The following is a 20,177-nucleotide window of genomic DNA, read 5'->3' on the forward strand; positions in this document are numbered from 1 at the left end:
CACACAAGCTGAATCTTCTAGACCCAACTTTAGCCTCACAAGTTCATACAAGCTCTCAAGCAATACATCACACAGTGGAGTAGGGTGTTACGCTCCGGTGGCCCGAACCACTCTAAATCCTTGTGTGTTCTTGTGTTCTTCCCACTTTTCCAACTAACAAGCAAAACGCTTAGACCCCTCCTCATCTTAGGATTTAGGGCGGGTGCACTCCGCCACCCGGCCGGAGATTTGCTCTCCGACAGATACCTAAGGGCTAGTTTGGAAACTAAAATTCCCTTCGGGATTGAAGGAGATTGGAGAGAAAATTAGTTCATTTCCACCTCAATCCCCTTCAACCCCGAAGGATTTGAGGTTCCCAAAGTAGCCCTAACACTATATCAAGTTTCTCTGCAACGCACAATTTACACTTGAACCCTATTGTCTTTAATTTTTTCGAAAATCCTTAGGCTGATGCATGGATGCATTGTGACTATCTTAATGCAATTTTAGTGTTGCAAAATGCATGCTAGTTATATACACTTGTGCTCATCAAATGCCAAAGGCCCAAATCTAAAATTAGGTCTAGATGCATTTAACGGCCGTTTGCGCTTTACTTATCCATGCACGTTGGTGTTATGTTGTTGGGGGTCTAGGCCAACTTCTCTCCTATAAAGACAATAATTTTTATTTTTTTAATAAACCGACATGAGATCTGCCCGTTGTATTAAAAAGAGGAAAAGCTCTAAAGGATAGAGTACAATAAACGTATGAAAACAACAACACAACCGCAAAGCAACATAGCCGTTCTTGACAATCAATGAGAACGGGCCAGAAGACTAGCTAAATGCCTAGCCCCTGCCAACATCTAGCTCGAGGCATCACTCCTTAATTGAGTCTAGCAGCTGCTGGCAGTTGCATCGCTTGTTATAAAAAATCCTCACATTCCTTTCCCTCCACAGGGTCCAATTAACAAGAATTAGGAGGGAACACAAGGCCTTGGACTGTTGCCCACCGAGCTACCTCTCCCCGGATAAACTTGGAGAAAAGGCATTCCGCGAACAGGTGCAACCCCGACTAAAGTCTGTCCACATAGCGCATAGGTTGCGTCATGGGGCCAATTCCTGGCTGCCAAACGATCCACCGTCCAAATTCTATCCTAGATTGCCAACTGAATAAAGAACTTGTATTTTGGCGATGCCCAAGGATTCCAAATGATCCAACCGAAGTCTGTTCGTGTGGAGCCAATAAACTGAGCCTCATATGCTGATCTTGCCGAATATTGATGGTCTACCGTGAACTTCCATCTTATGGTATCCTGAGTGCCCTAGTGTAGGTGCACATTTTGCACCTCAGTCCAAAGGTTGCAAAACTCCACTAGGTGCTACACTGAGATCCCTACAGAAATAAAATTGATGTCTTTGATCCAGTTATTGTTCCTCAAGGCCTCATACAAGGTTCTGCTCTTCTTCCTAGAGACGTTAAAAATACACTGCGAACATCTATCGGGTGCTTCCCGGAATCCAAGGCGCTATCCCAAAAGGACGCCTTCTTCCCATCTCCCAACGAGATCGTTGTGGATGGCGCAAACAACAGACGATGTGTCTTCATGCAGGGGAGTTCTGAGGCTGCCTAGGTTTCCAATCTTGTCATAGCCAGCGCAATCTCAGGGCCTGTGCAAATTTACTCAAACGGACACCCAAACTGTCGCACGCTTTCGGCTTTGCCGAGCGTAACCAATTAAGGGCTTTCGGTTAGCTCTCAATCCATGTGGATTAAGTGGGATTGGATGGGTTTGAATCCCAAACAAGTCAAACTTCTTCTCAATTTTTTCCAATCTCATCCAATCCATGTGTATTGGGAATAACCGAACAAGCCCTAACCTTGCACTTCCCTCCTGTAAGTCTCTCCGAGCCAGCCCATAAAAATTGCTTCCTTTTCATGTCGATGAATTGCAAGATGTCTTTAGGCGCACGAAGAGGAGAGAGAAGGTAAACAACTTAAGAGGTAATTACTGACTTAACAAGAGTCAACCAGCCAGCCGTCGTCATATTTCTGCCATTCCAGCTGTTAAGTTTGCTCGTGATTTTGCCACCAGAAACTAAAAGTATGATACAAGGACAATAATGATAATATATATAGTCGAGAAATTTACAAGAGTTTTCTTAAGTTACAATAGTGTTTTGCTAAACTTTTTTTTTGTAATTTTATGGAGATCTATAGAACTCAATGAATATCTCCTTGTTTCTTCCTCGAGATATATGCTCATGGTTCCTTGCTCTCTTTTGGATGCCGCGTTATTTCTTATGATTGTTTGTTCCTATCACACTTTATTTCTTTACTCTAGCTAGCCTTCTTGTCTCTATGGATGTGTTTGGTTGCCTGGTCTTGCCTGAGCCTGGCTCAGTGAGAGAACCAGGCTCAAGAGAGCCCGCATGTGATGAGCTAACCTAAGATGTTTGGTTGGCTGTTCAAAATAAGCCTGGCCCATATGATATATTGTTTGGTTCTCATTTTTTATAGCTTGGCCCAATTGGGTTACAACCAATTTTGATGTGTTAGATGCCGTTCCCGCCAAATTTCAAAATTTTAAGCGTAATTAAACAAATTACAACAGATTTAACTAAAAATATGATTTTGACCCATAAATTGAACTAATTACAATCATCTAAATGTGATTTACACCCATAGATTACAACAGATTTTGAATAATACCTCTGTACAGTAGGAACAACTTACATAAACATAAACAGATTTTGACCAACATAAACAGATTTTGAATAATACCTCTGTACAGTAGGAACAACTTACATAAACATAAACAGAAACAGATTTTGACCAACATAAACAGATTTTGAATAATACCTCTATACAGTAGGAACAACTTACATAAACATAAACAGAAACAGATTTTGACCAACATAAACAGATTTTGAATAATACCTCTGTACAGTAGGAACAACAGATTTTGAAGAGAAGAGAAGAACATAAACAGAAGGAAAAGAAACTCAAAATGAAACTTTGCCTCAGAACATAAACAGTAGGACCAACTTTTGACCATACATGGGGAGTGGGTTCTTTTATACTTTGCCTCAGAATTAGATTAACTGAAACTGACTCAATAGCAATGGTTGGACTGAAACTGATTCCTTTGAACAGAAATGGTTGGACTACCCAGATCAGGAATTGACCCAGTAAACATAAACAGAAATCATGAGTATGCATTAAACAGAAATTCAGTGCCAACTGCCCAGTAAATAGAAACAATTTATTTCACTGCCCAGATCACAGAAACACCACTGCCCAGAAAAAGACCCAGTAATTACACATTGTTTTGTTCAACAGAAACTCATGAGAGTAATTTGCCTCAGAAATTATTATCAATTACAATCACTTGATCAACCCATGAGAGTAAATACAATAAATTGGCTCAGATTTGTATGAATAAACACCTCATTTGACCATACATGGGAAAACATAGGGCAGATGGAGAAATCAGATTAAAGGATAGAGTATGTTTGGTTGCCTGACCCGAAATAAAACCAATAGCAAGGAAAACAAAGCAGTAAGTCAAACTCCCATGAATGGTCATCAATCAAACATATTTCATCATAGGCAAAATTCACAAAATGAGCAAGGAAAACAAAGCAACAAGTCATACTCCCTTGATTGATCATCATTATAAAACATATCATCATAGGCAAGTAAAGGCAACAGTTCAATATAAAATCATCACAGACAGGTAGAAAAGTCTCAGAATTATTAATTATCATCCATAGTTCCAGATTCAGTGCCATAGGCATAGAGCAAAGTATTAGGCATAGATCAAAGTACTACGCATAGAGCAAGGTATTAAGCATCATAGGCATAAGATTAGTCTACTCAAATCTTTGCAAGTTGCTGCCTTAGCCAAAGCACACGGTGTTTAGGCTCCATCTTCACAAAGCATCACCTTGCCTTTTGTTGTCCAATAGGTAGTGTTGGGGACCTTCGGCGTCCGAAGGTCCTCAAAAACAGGATATAACAGTGTTTCTGTAGTACAATGTGTGAACAGGTACCCTCAGACTAAAGTCGGCATTGCAGCAGACCGGAATAATACGAAGCTTGATACAGAGCCGAAGGTGTTGAGCAGGAAAGCTTCGGCGTAACAGCAAAGAGTGGAACCGACTTAAAGATGAAAAGGCTATTCAGACCTCGATAGACTACTATAGAGTTATTATCAAATGTAAAGGGCATGAATGTAATTTTGTAAGGGCTGTGTCCCGTGTCTATAAATAGGTGAACAGTATCCCCGTACTGTTCACGCTGACTTGGCATTCGCTTTTTGCGTCACGCTTGTACTGTCATTTCCTTCCGGTCGAAGGTACACTTATAGTTCAATAATATTTTTGTTTATGTTCAATAATAATAATAAATGATTGTTCATGTGTTCTTTTACATTCTTTATATTTTATCCCTCGTCATTGTTTGATGAATTTACGAAGGTATGTCCTTCATAACCTTCGTCCGCAAGTCATTATATCCTAAGGGAAATAATGCTTCGGGGGACGAAGGGCCTTAACGATTAACATTTTCTATGTTGCCTTGTTCTTAACTCATAGTATTTGAGAACAAGTCCCCAACATTGGCGCCCACCTCCGGTGAACTCACTTCCATTTCTTGAGCTTTTTCAACACCTTCGGAAGGCATCACCTTCGTCATCAGTGAAACCTAGAATACTCATGCAAATCTGATACAGATCAGGGTGGACATCTGTGGTCTGGACTACAACAGGTGCTTGGACAGCTTCAGCCAATTTGTTCACAGCTCCAGTAAGCCCTGTCATAATCCCCAACTCTTCATCACTGAGTCTCCTTTTCTTTCCATATGATCCATAGGAACTACCAGCACCAGCACCACTATGAGAAGGGCTGGCACCAGCAGAACCAGAAGCAGTAGTACCAACAAGACATGGTTCTTCAGATGCACCAGCACCTTCAGTGACATCCGAGATGGTGCCAAGGGGCTCATTTGAGGCCATGGCATACTTGCCAGTAGCCTGTCCAGCTCCAAATATAATTCTCTTAGATGATATCTTGTGCTACGGTAAGGAGGTAGAAATCCAGGTCTAACAGCATAACCAGCGTCAACTAAATAGAATTTTCCTAGTTCAAAGAGTTCCGGTTAGTTTGATTGTGAAGTAATTTAAAATCATATTCAAACATGTCATGGAATTACCTGGTGGCACAATGAGGCCATCAGATCTTTCCAATGCATCTGATAGAATCAAGGCATCATGAGCTGAACCTTCCCAGCCAGCAAGAACATAGGTAAATCTCAAATCAAAATCAACAGCTGCTAGAACATTTTGTGTCGTTGTGTGCTTTAACAACTACAAGGCTGCTAAATGTTGGCAAAGATATTCTAGTTCCTCAAAAGAAAAGGTAAGGGAAGCAAAAGTTCCCCAAAACCAGTGCACCGTGGATGTTCAACACTTCAACTGAAACTTTTCACTGCCTGCTAAATACACTCCGTTATTTCCTAATTGTATTAAACAATTTCTCTAACCATTATCCAATGGACAAGCAATATCATCCATAATTCCAGACTATTGTCAGTGATTACTTGCCAGTAAAACAGATCTAGACAAGATCTAGACAAAAAGGTATGTTTCCTATTTATTCTGTAAACAGATCTAGACAAGAATTTAACGAGGAATACTAATCAGATATACTAATCAAATATATAAACAAAGACAAGAGTTTGGTACTAGACAACAGATCAACAAGGCAAGTATACTAATCAGATATATAAACAAAGACAAGAACTTTACGACAAACGAGAAGATCACAGATCAGTAATCGAGGACAAACGAGAAGATCTAGAAGAGAAGATCTAGAAGGGTACTAACCTGAGAAGAGGGAGACGACACAACTAGGGTTCACTCGCAGCTGAGAACAGATCGAGGTCGTAGGAGAGCGATCTAACCTGAGAAGAGGGAGACCACACGGCTAGGGTTCGCTCGCAGCTGAAAACCGATCGAGGTCGTAGGAGAGCGATCCTTGCGAAGCAGATGAAATCAAATGAGAATATAAAGCAGATGAAAGTAGATGAGCAGCCAAGAAAGGGGCTAACCTTGCGAAGCAGATGAAAGTAGATCGAGCTCGTCCGCGGGCGCGGTGTCGTCACCACGGGTGGAGAGAGATGACGACGGCGAGCCTGTGAGCACGGCGAGAGCGAGTGAACCCGAGATGCGAGAGCGAGTGAACCCTAGAGAGAGGCGAGAGCCGCGGCGGCGGCTGCGAGTGGCGAGAGAACCCGAGAGGAGAGTGGCGAGAGGAGAGAACCCTAGAGCCGCGGCGGCGGCTGCGAGTGGTCTGAAGACGAAGAGCGAGAGGAGAGTGGCGAGAGAGGAGAGTGGCGAGAGAGGAGAGTGACGAGAGAACCCTAGAGCCGCGGTGGCCAGGCTCACTTGCGAAGTAAGTTTTGCGCGTTCCAAATGGGCCTGGTCCTGCGCTCACTTGAGATAGGCCCGTGCGCTGGGCCAAGCAACCAAACATTAGGACGTTGGTTCAAATGGGCCTGGTTGTGCCCTGGGCCAGGCAACCAAACATACCCTATATATTTTGTGCTGGCGGCTGGCGTCCCGTTCCGCCTCGGTGATTAGTTTTTGTTCGCTCTCTTGGTCATTTGTACTACTCTTTCTTCTTCAAGCATTACGTGCTTCGCATGTTTTTTTAACAAAATCTTTCTAGTGCCGTCATGGCATAACGAGCATACAATGCAAATAAAATTTATACTAATCTCAACGATACTCAGATTCTATGTACAACTATATTTTCATGATCAGAAAAAATTGAATCAAACGGACCCTCTATTAGTTCTCTTTTAGGTTTACTGACAAAAAGAAAACTTCACGACCACGATACCTGCAGTGAAGAATACTATAGCTGCATAAGCAGGTCTATAAAACCTTTTTTCCCCATAGCACGAGGCACGAGCACCAGTGGAGTGTGGAGAGCCGGCTCGCCGTCTATCGTGTCAACTATACTTTAATCCCGCAGCGGCACCCTCGAACGGTGGTGGTGTTTAGTTAGTGGCCTGTCGCGGTCGCGGACAGATGGATCCAGGGGGCTCGGTAGGGTGGCTGCTTTTGTTGCCGATGCATCTGACGCTGCCCTGGCTGGCTTTAAATTGAGCACTCATGTGTTTGCCCCTTTCTTTTTCGGCTGCACACCCACCACGCGACTAGCCCAGGGTCTTTGTTGTAGTGTTACCTCTCCTAGCGCCAGTACGTAGCTAGACGACTGATTCCGGGCTCATGCTAATGAAGCGCATGTGCTACCTCAAGTTGCATGTTTTTAAATGTTAGCTAGCCGTCTGCAGGTGCCGACTGCCGAGGAACAAAAGCCCTGAACCTGTCGACCCCGTGCTCCTTTTTTTTTCCTTCCTCTATTTGTTTTTTCTCGCTTTTTGGTGCTTCATTCAGTAGCACTCCAAGTCCAAGGAAATAAACAAAAGGGTACTACTACTACGCACATCGCCCACTTGCGGGTTGGATTGGATCTCTCTCTCCCCCCAATCAGAAAACCGGATCCTCCATACGCGGCCGGCCTGTACTTTCTACATGTTTCAAATGTGGCTGCCTGAGCCCCTTTCGGTCTTCAGATAGCCGTGCATGTACAGGAGCTTGCCCTTTGCGTTGCTAGAGGCGGCAAGACCGCCACGTTCCAGTGTCTCACGTTTTCAGACCTGGGTCAATCAATCATGGAACGAATCAAACGTCCACGTGTCGTGTAAATCGAAAGACGCTGTCTGTGCTATTGCCTGGAAGCGTGGTACTAGTATTGTAGTGACATAACAAAAGCCGCTTTCCCTCTATTACTCTTCAGGCTTTCCTCCGCGACACCACATACTGTACCACCGGTGCATATGCATACCACGTGTAGGTGAGTGGGGCTTGACCGGTCAGTCACGAATGGAAGACAAGAGAGCCCGGATTATCCAGCAAAGACGAGACAGCAGGATGTGCCGGCACGTCGGCGCCACAAATCACGTCGAATGGCTGGGCCTGGAAGAAGTGGGTTGCACTAGTATGATAGTGTCCGCGAGCCCGACGCGTTCCTCGGATAGTGACAGGTGTCAGCCGGCGGGTACGGCTGCGCTGCAGTCATCACGATTCACGACCGAACGACGTCGCGGCAGGGTCGCCGTCGGCAGAAAGCGGAGCGGGAAAGGGCGCCATGGATGGCGATGGCGTCGCCTTCGGCCTTGGCCCCGGCGCGTCGCCATCTGATCCGGTTGGGCTCGGGGCGATAAGACGGCGACGCGCATCCGTCCAGCACGCGCATCCGCTGTGGCCAGGAACCACCGCACGGCTCCTGTTTCTTTGGGCCGTGCGCGACATCATCTTTTTTTCCGGATGATTTGAAGGGACCACGGCGGTGGCCTTGTCTTGGGTTTCTTTCTACGCTCGAGGCCCCTGCACGCCTGGGTTTCGGCCTCTTCTTTTCGGATGCCTCTGCTCCCCGATGCACAGTGCGGCAATGCACAGTGCGGCAGACTCTGTTTAGACATCGACTTTTTTCCAGGTAGGTAACTGTGACTATCGTGTTGCTAGATTTAACAGTGTTGCACGGTCTGCTGGAGTGCCATAATACGAGTGTAGCTCATATTTTATTTAATTAACTTAAATAATTTTAGATATATATTCTCTTCATTATTTGTCGTATTTTAGTTTAAAAATAAATTAATATACGATAAATATTTAAGAACGGATGTATAATTAAACAAGTGAGGCTTTTAGGGTCTTTGGGAGGCTCTCAAAAAGATACGGAGACCTCAAAGCTCTTTGAAGTTGTCGGGGCTTTCCAGACTTGTCGGGGCTAAACGAACGCATATGTATATTCCTCGCAAGCAACTGCTTATCCTTGGACCAGAACGCCTACGATAATATAAATAATAACACTTTAACCGTTATTAATCATTATCAACAATCTACATGTTCTCAGTAAATTCTTCTTAGGAGCACTTGGTCTCTATCTGCAGTTAAAAACATAGTTTTGGTAAGAACCATGAAGATAAAAAATAGATTTGCATGTTAGCATCGTCCCGGTGAAGGGCAACACAACTTTAAAAAATTAGCTAAATTTACTGATTTAGCTACTTATAAAATAGATTTTTTTAAAAAGTAGACTAGTCCAAGACCTCTCTAAATTCATAATTATGTATGGCTAACGAAGCAGACATAGAGCTAAGGTATAAGGGAGACACTTTTCTTCTAATAATAACTAAATTTAACTTTACAAAACTATTTATCTAGTCTATTAAAGTTTCTGAGCACATGCAGTTCACACTGATCGAGCATGATTTTCGGATGGACAAGATCGGAGAGAACCGGATGGTGGCTGCGGAAATTCGCTCGCTGTGCCGGGAGACAATTGCCTATTGGTCACCGCTGCTCATGGGCCGTACGGTTGAACCCATGCGGACAGAACAACTGGGCCTCGTTGGGCTGTTGTTCCGGGAAAGCAATTTTTCCCCTTGCAATTCTTTGTGCTCTACAAACCACGGAAAGGGTTAGGATCGTCAATCGTGTGTATCAATTATCGAAAGCACATTTCAGAACCCGAACCAGGCCGCATCTTCATTTTTTTTAAGATTCTTGTTTCAAATAAAAAAACTTTAAACTTTATGCCGGAAAGTTAAATTATTTGTCGGGTGAATTGACAGTCATAAAGGTGAAAGCAAGACGACCACAGACCAGCAGCTAGTCTAGACTGGACTATACCTGCATATTCTGCGCAAACGCCTCGACTAGGTTACATGTTTTGCAGCTATCAAACCTACTATATATCATTTCACATCCTCGGATTCAAAATTTCAAACATGGTACTAGTGTGCCGTAAACGAAAACCGGACGGGAAGGAGCCCCACCCCCAATCTACTCTACTCCGATTCGAATTCTTGAGGCACGCTGCATTGCATGGCTAAAAGTGAGCCTACAGCTTTGCTACGGCAGGAAAAAAAAGGACAACAAAAAGGGAGACGGCGATTTTTTGAACGGAGACGACCGAGCACATGCACATGGACGAGAGTACGAGACCGCCGATGATGAATCGACTGCCCTGGCGGCATGTGTCTGATGAATGGATGAATTAAAGACGTTGCTATCAGAAGAGCTTGCCTTTTGGGATGCATGGAGCCATGGACCAGCTGACTGACCTGCACTGCATTGCATGCCCGGGTGCCACAGAACAGAGCCGTGTCATGTGTAAGCGCTGCGCTGGGCATGTAGCTTGAACCAAAGGTGTACTAGACCTCGCCTCGTCCGACCGACGCCAAGCAGACCACGCGTACTGGAAAGCGGAAACCTCTGTAGTAGGCTTGTAGCATTGTGAGACAGTAATGCGACCTCCGCAACACAAGCATTAGTTGTGAATACTTCATTCACAGAAACAGCGTGCCGCGCGCATCAGAAGCTTTTAGAAGCACGCAGGCGGACCTCGATCAGTCTTTTTTACTGCTTACCGTCCCCAGAAGTTTGTCGCATCGCCGCATCTGCTCAGGACCATCGGTTTTTTTTTTTACTTTTTACTCCTTTACTATTACCATGGACCGCCGTCGTGTCGCCGGTCAGAAAACTGGAAAAGGCGCCGGGTGGCAGGACGCCCGGACGCCGTTCGATTCAAACAATGAAGCCGCGAGGCCAGGCGGTGCTCGCTTCGGCTTCGCTGCTGCGCACCAGCAGAGGCGGCGCAGCGAGAAATAACGGGAACAGTAGCCGGGAGCAGACATGTCCGAATTTCCCAATCTGCGCTGCGCGTGTCTGCCACTGCCACTCGCGCGCTGCTTCTGCACTTCTGTGCGACTGTCTGTCGGTGGGTGGCGCGAGCTCCTCCGCCTCCGGGATGAGAAGAAGAAACGCATGGCGCGTGGCGGTGTTTTTGTGTGTGCATGCATGGTCCATGGGCCATGGGGTGTGTGTGTGTGTGAGGTTGCTCGTTGGAGGTGCTTTGTGTGTCTGTCGTTGTGTGCCAGTGCCACGACCAGCAATTGGAGGAGCGTGCACGCAAAGATGGCCCTAGCGAAATCCATGCGCGCAGGCCGCAGGCGCACGCACGCACGCACGCACGCAAAGGTCTGTCGGGCGGGTCACACCGGATCTTAAGCAGTTGAACTAGTGCCAGCCATGCACAGCCAATCTCCTGATCTGATATTAGGTGGGACGATGTCCAAGATCTTGGTAAGCACAGAATCCGCCCGCACACTCGCTCGGGCCCATGTTCCGGCAGGCACTGCACATACTCCTGCAAGGCTGCAGTGCGGTACGACCGGCACTTGTTCTTTAATCTGCATGGCCCCCCTATTAGAAAAAAAGAAGAAGAAAAAACAGCGAGAGATAGTAGCAGCACGCTGTTACACTTGTACTCCTTTCCTGCCCAGAGGGCTTCAAAATCACTGGCATCAATCACGGAAATCAATCAGCCATAGCCCAGGAGCACGCATGCACGAGAAAGAAGCGCCGAGAAAGAAAAAAAGTGAAACAGGCACTTTCGCCCCTACTTCTTGTGGCGTGGCAGAAAGCTCTCACCACTTCACAGTTCAAAACTCAAGTTGCGTTGCAAATCTCTTTCTTTCGTTTTGTTCTACGGAAAGTTGCAAATCTCCGATAGCACCCAGACGGCTCACGGCCACACCAACCACCTCACATTCCCCATGAGCCTTGAGCCCGCCAAAAACCTCCCACTTTAAAATCCCAGCCCCTCTCAAACACTGCCCTGCAGCCTCCAAGGTGAAGAGCCAGCCAAAGCGCCCAAGCTACGAAACGCCAACTCGTCAAGAACCCCAGTTGTTGCCCGGCCGCGCAGCCATGAGGTGGGGACTTAGAAGCAGCTGTAAGCAACGGCACAAGGAATCCCTGCAACCACTGGAGCAAGAGAGCAAGGGGAAGAGCAAGGCCAGCTTCTCGTCCTTCTTGCCCCTGGCATGGCTTGCCAAGCTCACGGCCAGGAACGGCGTGCCCGCTACCAAGGTCGTGCATGCGACGTCGTCCGCGGCGAAGAACACGGCTCAGGCCGCCACCGCATTCCCGTCCTGCTTCCACAAGCCCGCCAGCCCCAGCACCGCGTCGGCGTCGCGAAGCAGCCTGAGCCTGGCCTCTTCGTCATCATCCGCCGCCGACGCAGAGGCAGCCGGCATTGTCCCTTGCCGTCGCGACGACGCTACCGGCGGGGACACGGTGGCAGGCATCGCCCCGCGCCGCCGCTCGGTGGGCAACGATGACGCCAGGACCGAGGCCGCGACCGCGACCGCGCGGCAGCTGTACCACAGTCGTCGCCACTACTCGGTCGGTGGCGACCGCGACCTTCCTCACCTCGGCCACCTCGTCTCCCTCTCCCCGAACCCGAAGGCGGCGCCGCCGACACCGGCGCCGGTGCGGACGCTGACGCCGACGCTGCCCCCACTGCCTTCCGATTCCGACACGGACGAGGAGAAGCGGACGACGGCACGGAACCGCCGGCGCCGGCGCCGGCGCGCCGTCAGCGGGCGGCGGTCGTTCTCCTCGGCGAAGGCCACGGTGCGTGTGCGCTCGCCTAGGCCGCCTGCCGCGGCGGTGTCGGAGCTGGAGCGGTTCGCGGTGGTGCGGCGGACGCGGGACCCGCATCGCGCGTTCCGGGCGTCCATGGTGGAGATGATCGCGAGCAAGCGCATGGTGGGGCGTCCCGACGAGCTGGAGACGCTGCTGGCGTGCTACCTGTCGCTCAACGCCGACGAGCACCACGACTGCATCGTCAAGGTCTTCCGGCAGGTCTGGTTCGAGCTCAACAACGCCTCCCGTGCCACTGCCACCGCCCCGCCGCAGCGCACTGCGCACCTGAGCGGCTGAGCCTGCTGGCTGCTGCCGTGCTACCAGACCACCAACCGGCTCGGAATCCGCACCGCACCCCTGCGGGCGTCGGCATCCATCATGGCGTGTCCGGAGCCGACGTGGACGCTGATTTCCACGCGTTATTTTTCTGGGCCTACGTGCCGACGTGGCCTTTTCACGCGTGGCCGCGGAAAAGCTGTGGCCTGTTGCTGTGAGGGCGTACCCGCCCTCGCTTTTGAGGTGCTCTGTTGTTTGCGGGCGTGCGCGCACTGCAGTATTGCGTGCTTCTTGAGTCTTGAGTATTGTGTGTTTGTCAGCCCAGCTTCAGGTAGTGAAATGCATGAAAGGGACAAAAATAACGCTACTCGTTTCATGCACTTGGAACCGTATGCTCCAGTCCTGTAATTTGGCGGCATGTATCGCATGCAAAAGATTCCAAGATCTCCAGTTTCTAGAGTTCAAATAGCTGCCGACTTCCGGCTTTTGTTTGAAAGTGTGAACAGTTGATGTGGCCAGAGGCACCAGGCCTCACAGTTTTCCAGGTTCTTTTTTCTCCTTTCACTGTTTTCGTTTTTGTTCGTTTGTTGTTTTATATTGTGGACGTAAGGAAGGACACGCAACTCATAGGGCTGTGCGTGAAGTCCTGAACTCGCAAATTGTTCAGGATAGGAAACGGACGGCGACAGATTTATCCAGTCTACTTCTACAGTCACACGGTAAAAAAAAGCTAAAACTATACATAAACAAGGATTCAAATCATTGTTGTATGGCTGTTAGTTCCAAACCACATCACCTATCTAACCAATAGAACATATATGTATTTATGTTTTATAATTTATATTCTTGGCTAATGCTAAATGGAAACCACGACAATGTATTGTGCACAGAGTAAACGTAGACAATGTAAGATAAAATTGACTTGTAAATTGTAATACATATGTTGTCTGTAAACTTAGACAATTTAAGAAAAAAATGACTTGTGAGAGTATCTCCAACAATTCCTTGAACTAGTGTCTCAAATTAAAATATAGGGTTATACACGGAAAAAAACTACTCAACAGTGACTCATTTTGTAAAATTTTGTCAAAAACATATAGGGCACCATCTCAAGTGTCTCAAATATACTACATTCTAATGGGCCGCCTTATAATGTTAGAGCCGAATATTTTGATGGTGCCCTAAATCATATAAAACTGTTGAATGTGTCATCGGTGATGGTCACACTTAAACTGGTGACCTATTAAATTATTAATATATTTAGAAAGTAAACATATAGAGAACTGTTAGAGAAGATGGGCTTTTTTTTTCTTTTCTATATTATTTGAGCACTCGCTAAATCTAGAATTTAGGTATATTATAATTGCAAATAACTATTAGAGTTGCTCTCATAAAGTTAAACTAGTTATGTGCCCGTGCGTTGCGACGGAACACAAATTGACGATCCTCCAACGGCTTAGGGCCCTGGCGACGGACGACATTAGCGCAATGGTGATAGATCTGAATTCATCCACATAATCAGATTCTTAGAAAAGATCGTCAGAAAAAAAGCTAAACCTTTTGGACAACCGAAACCAAGCCGTATATATGATTTTTTTACTCAAGCTATATATGGTTATTGGCAAGTAATAAGTATACATCGTATCTGCAACCGGTGCTATAAAGTGGTTGAGTAAAGAGGGAAAATTGTATGCTAATCAGAATCTAGGTTTTATGACGAACGACATCTTATCCACGAACGGAGGATCAGAATACTTCCCGATCAGGATCTACGACGCGATATGGAAATTCGTAGCTTCCGTGTAATGTATCCCATCCCAGTTGACGAATTCAGTAGTGTCGCTGCACCCTTTTGCGGTTACCATCTTACCATCCAGAGACACCGTTGAAGCGTCCCGATCCTTTGGGACTCAAATGTGATACAATTACTAGTCCCAGGAGGCTAGTAACCACATTCATTACTTCAAATAGTTACAGAGTCTGGATAATGTTATTACAACACCGGGGATACAAGCTCGAAAGTGAGCCGAAAAACATAAAGCGCAGTGGAAGATAAAATAGCCCAGGCCACAGGCAGAACTGGGTGAAGACACAGCCCCATCAATCAAGCATAGCAGAAAAGAAGTCTTCAGCTGCTGAAAAACATAAATAAATCTGGGTGAATACACTAGGTATTCCGCAAGCCCACCCGGCTCCCGTAAAGAGAAAGTGACCTATATTGTACATGCTTTATATGGTGGAGTTGAAGTCACTCATACTTTTTCAGAGAAAGGCAGTACTCAATGTTTAGGGTTTTCCCAAGACAATAGAAGTAATACTTGCTTGACCACCACTGAGCTTCCCGCTCCCGTGGTACTACTTTCTTTCCATAACATACACACACATTTCCCTGTTCCTAGTTGTAGTAGAAACACTAATTGTCATACCATACCAGACTCGTCCATACCAGTGGACACGAACTATTCGAATAGGTTTAGACTCTGCGCAGAGGGGTACACTTTACCCACTAGTCCGGCTCTGCGATCTCATGGCCAATGAGACCCGAATCCGAAACTCTTTCCTTCCTTGTACGTCCGAACCTTAACGGTTATACTGGAAGGAGTCAGGCCACCGCCATGTCCAAACCGGACAAAACATTCCCCCTCCTTATCCTCCCGGTGCTACCCCAGCCTTCATAACCCTAGGGTTGGACCGTACGAGTTTAGATCGAGTGGCTGCCCACACAGCCTCGAGTGGTTGTACTTTTTGAGAGTACAGGTAATGAAAGATGACAAACCGGTCCTTATACGAGAGGACGATCCTTCTGCTCACGCATAAACCAGCTGAGCCAACACCTTAGGCCCTCCCCTAAACCAGGGAGTCCCTGATCATCCTACTCACCAGGTGATGAGGGTGAGTACCCTTCATCGCACACATTTGGAAAACATTCCACTTGTACCCTTTTTATTTGCCCCATATCTTTTAATCAAAGTAATAGTTAATGCGGGCTCTCTCGTGCTCACCATGCAATTCGATTCCCATCCATAATCCAGGTTTAGGCAGTGGTAGAGAGAAATAGGTATATAATGCATCAAGGGAAAGATGGACTTGCCTTCGTTGAAGCTTTCCTGGCACAAGAGGTTAATCTCGGAGGGGTCGGGTTCTTGCCCTTCTTCCGGAGCTAAGAGTTCCGGAGGATCGGATCCCTCTTTCGCTAATTAAACATAGACAATAACAATACATCAACCATAGTGACCTTTGTGGGGTGTGCCAATTGTTATACTTTATTATTTTTGTGCCCTAATAATTTATTTAGACAATTTTTGGTGCATAAAATATTAGCATCTAAACATATATGTGAAAATGAGAAAAGAAATAGAAAAGGAAAAAGAGAAGGAATTCTCCAGCTGACTGGGCCAGGGGGGATTTCGGCCCACTTAGCGCGGACGCGCGGGCGCGGGCGCGCTTGCGGCCCAGCCGGCCCAGCTGCGAGGGAGCGGCGGCGGGGACGGCGCCGTAGCGTGGGCCCACCAGCCAGGGAGAGAGAGGGGGCTAACGGCGTTGATGCCAACGGAGGGAGGGAAAGGGCTCGACCGGCGGCGAACTCCGCGGCGGTTCTCCGCCGTCGGTCCGGTTCTTTGGCGGGGAAGTGGTGGCGAAGCACGGGCGGGTGAAGTGGGTCACGGGGGTGGGGCGAATTTGGCCTGCGGGGGCCTATGGCGGCCGGTCCGCGGCGCAGTGGCGGGTGCCCGCGGCGGTGAAGCCGCCGGTGAGGTTTCCGGCCACGATAGGGGGGGCAAAGTGGTGCCCTGTGATTGTGAGCGTGTGGCGGAGCTTCGGCCATAGCTTAATTGAACAGAGAAAAGCTAGAGAGGGGGAGGGGAGCTCACCGGAGCAAAGCAGGGAGCACGACGGCGCTTGCTTGAACGGCTCGGGGAGGAGGGCAGTGGGGATGGCTAGAGTTGTGTGGCGAAGACGGGGCTCGGGCGGGTCCTTTTATAGGCGCTCGGGGGAGGGAGGGGGATGGGGGAGACGGCGAGCACCGGCGAGCTCGCCATGGGGGCGGGAATGGCGCTAACGCCGATTGGGATGGCTCGGGCAGGCTGAGGGGGTGAGAGGTCGGCTCAAGCACAGTGGCGGGGTTGTCGCGGAGGCTGGCGAGCATTAATGGCGAGGCGACGAGGCGAGGGAGCACTCGGCGGCGATCGCGCCGGTGAGGGATGGGCGAGGGAGATGGAGCTGACGAGTGGGCCCTGGCTGCCAGCGAGAGGAGTCTGCGAGAGAGGGAGGGAGCGAGGCGCTGACGGGCGGGGCCCGGATGTCAGTAGGAGGAAGCGGCGCGCGGATTGGGCCGCCTGGGCTGGGAAGAGAGGGGGATGCGGGCGCGCGCGAGCTGGGCTGGAATTCGGCCCAGCCGAGGGAGGGGAGAGAGTTTTCTTTTTCTTTTTCTTTTTCAAATTCCAATCCCTTTCTTCTCCTTTTTCTATTTTTGTTTCTTTTTGATTCTTTTTCTTTGGAGACCAGAAATATTTTCTAAGTGATCTTGAGTGAGAAACATAGTCTATGTGAGGTGCTCTAATTATTTTAATTGTATGCACATGAGAAGAGGTTCTAAGGGTAGGGTTAAAGGGGAAAGGAAAAATAAGGGGGGGGGGGGAATTAGGAGGTTAGGGTTTCAAACCTTTGGTGGGATTTTGGGATGTTACAACCGTGTGTCCACATGGTACGTTACCATCGTAGTTCAGGGGTGGGCCTCCGTATCCACAGCATGCCTGAGTGGCGTGCTCGAACCCTATCGAAAAACAGAAGTGGATGTCATAGTTGCTTCTTCAGTTATTGGTCACACGCAGAAATAATGCTATTCAAAGCAAATCATATAACACTCGTGAGTCAAGATACAAATCTTAAACGATCCGAGTGCATGATAATCATGCACACAAAATGGAAATCGTATGCTACATACCGTATCGAGAGTAGTTGGCGATCAGGTTGTATTTGATCGTGTGGATGTTCACGTAAGTGATGCTGGCTCCATCGAATTCTGCCCTCGCTTCGTGCAAAATGCGTGCAACTATAAGTTGAAAAGCTTTGCGGCACGGTTGTGCTTCGCCACACAGTGGAGCTCATCCAGTTGGGATGGGTCTTTGCCGAACAGGGCGATGTTTTGAGGCAAGCAGCCGAGGGGGCCTGTGTTGTGAATCCAGAACTTCCTAGCACCTTGGTCATACAGTTTCTGAAATCAAGGAACAGAGAAAATGGGTCAGGTGTGAAGCACCTCCTTACACCAAGACATCATATAGAAGGAAGAGTATGGAAAGAATGAAATTTCTGAACTTGGAGACCTAAGTGAATTACATTTACATCAGAGTAGGATCCCTGTACACCAATTAGTCAGCTTTGGGGAAAGAGGCATAGGAAGCTCTGCAAGGATAGATAGAAGTGCTATATCTTTTACAAACCTTGAGACCATTCTCAAATTCCAGCAAAATAGTTGGAATGGAAACGATGACCTGGTCCTCTGTTCTTGAATAGAACTCACCAGCAAGGTCATTCTGCCCAATATCGAACGTGTAGAGTCCCTCTGAGAAGTAATCTTGCTGAGGAATGTATCGACTGTGCATATCTCCTGCACGAGTAAAAAAAACAAAGTTACTTCACCAGCATAGCTCTCTAGTCAAAATATAGGATTTAAAATGATGATTGCCCGCTCACTAGCTGTTACCGGCATTCTTTTTCTAGCTAATTCATCTTCAAAGTGTAATGCTTGAGATTTTGCTTGTGCTTCTTGTTGCAAACTATTTCTGTAATCTTCAGCTTTTTTCTGCAATTGATTTACCAGTCAACCACTATCTGAAAAGAAAGACAGGCTTTCAAACATAGTTCGAAGTACAAAAATAAACATTGTCATCGGTTGCTACAAGCTAAGCAACACCCCTATCCTTGAAAAACTGTAGCGATAGTGTCACTGGCTGTACAACTGGGCAAGGTCCATCTCGTATGCCTTCTTGATGACCACCTCTTAAGCTCGACGTCCATGGCTGCAGTGTCAGCTTGATTTTAGTTGGGATCTCAAACTTCTCTGGTCGTGCTTGCTTACCAGCCTGAAGAACAAGCAATATCAGTAAGATCAAGTAATTATCATACAACCAGTGACATCATGTGGTACCTATTATGGCAGCAACATAATGTGAAAAATTGGAATGGAGAACAGAATGGTATTGTTCTATCTACCAGAAAATGCAACCATTACTGATGCATTAAGTTGAAGGAACAAACCTTCACCAAATCAGAATAAAGTTGAGCAACCTGACATAGATCAAAAGGCATACTATAGAGCACTTGCAATAATAACACACACCATGTAAATGTAAATGACAGGTCCAAATATACAGCACTAACACACACATGAAATTGGCTACCAAGATCTACGACATTATATGAACTTAGGAACTAACAAAGTAATCTTCAAGTAATGTTTTGGACCATAACTACAAGGCGTGACAGAAACCAAAACACAACAACGTCCTTGTGCCATATAAAATTTTGGACCATAACTACAAGATCACACAATCACTGATTAAGTAACATGCTCGTACCAAAAATAGGAATTAAAGAAATGCCTCCAAACGTAGGATATTGACATTCACCTCATTAAGGGCATACAGTCTAAATTAACATATGAAAAAAAATAAAAGAATGTCACATCAAAAGTACCTCTACTTGGATGGCCTTGCTCCTCTAGCATATAGATTTCAAAGCCTGCGTGATCTTGTCTCCTCCAGCTCTCAAATCAAATATGCGTACTTAAATGGCCTACGCAGAGTAAAGAAATATATGAATCAGACTTCACAATCATTTGCCATTTAACCAAAAAAAGGTAATAGCAGTTTTCTTAAAACAGATAGACAGGTGTTTGGGTTTGAAATATGCACAGTTTGCACAATCCCAAAAGTCAAATGCCAGCAATCTTTTATGCTTTTCAGCAGGAGAAATTTCGTGGTTTCCATCAGAGTCCTTCACTTGCATTGCTCATAATCAAATAAAACACAAGATCATCAGATCCACAATCTACTGAGCATCAGTGCAACAAACTGTTAGAAGAAGAGCCTTACTATTCCCCTTTTGCAAACGTTCCTTCAGTGGAGCACGATCCATTGCTAGCTTAACTCTGATTTTCCTACCAGAAACAGGAGATCCATTCTTTTGTAGATTGGTTCAATCAGCATCTTGAATAGTTGCACTGGCATATACAGGAACGAATTACATTAACCAAATCATCGCCTAACAATGTCAATGAAAACTCCATGCCCAGATTATTAGCAGCAGCACACTTATACATGAACAATCATAACAAACACTGGGACATGTAACAATA

The 20,177-nt window shown here is 46.8% G+C and overlaps 1 protein-coding gene and 1 pseudogene across 1 annotated transcript; one reads left to right on the forward strand and one right to left on the reverse strand.

The window, feature by feature from the left end:
• Window positions 1-11,760: 11,760 nt before the first annotated feature.
• Window positions 11,761-13,286, forward strand: LOC100383186 (uncharacterized). The gene has a single exon (NM_001175849.1). It carries the CDS (start codon window positions 11,828-11,830, stop codon window positions 12,842-12,844), a length of 1,017 nt encoding a protein of 338 aa, NP_001169320.1. The 5' UTR covers window positions 11,761-11,827; the 3' UTR covers window positions 12,845-13,286.
• Window positions 13,287-14,393: 1,107 nt separating this feature from the next.
• LOC103652486 (GDSL esterase/lipase At1g54790-like) lies at window positions 14,394-19,828 on the reverse strand (annotated as a pseudogene).
• Window positions 19,829-20,177: the final 349 nt, after the last annotated feature.

This window comes from Zea mays, chromosome 3 (genome assembly GCF_902167145.1).
Source record: "Zea mays cultivar B73 chromosome 3, Zm-B73-REFERENCE-NAM-5.0, whole genome shotgun sequence".
Lineage (NCBI taxonomy): Eukaryota > Viridiplantae > Streptophyta > Magnoliopsida > Poales > Poaceae > Zea > Zea mays.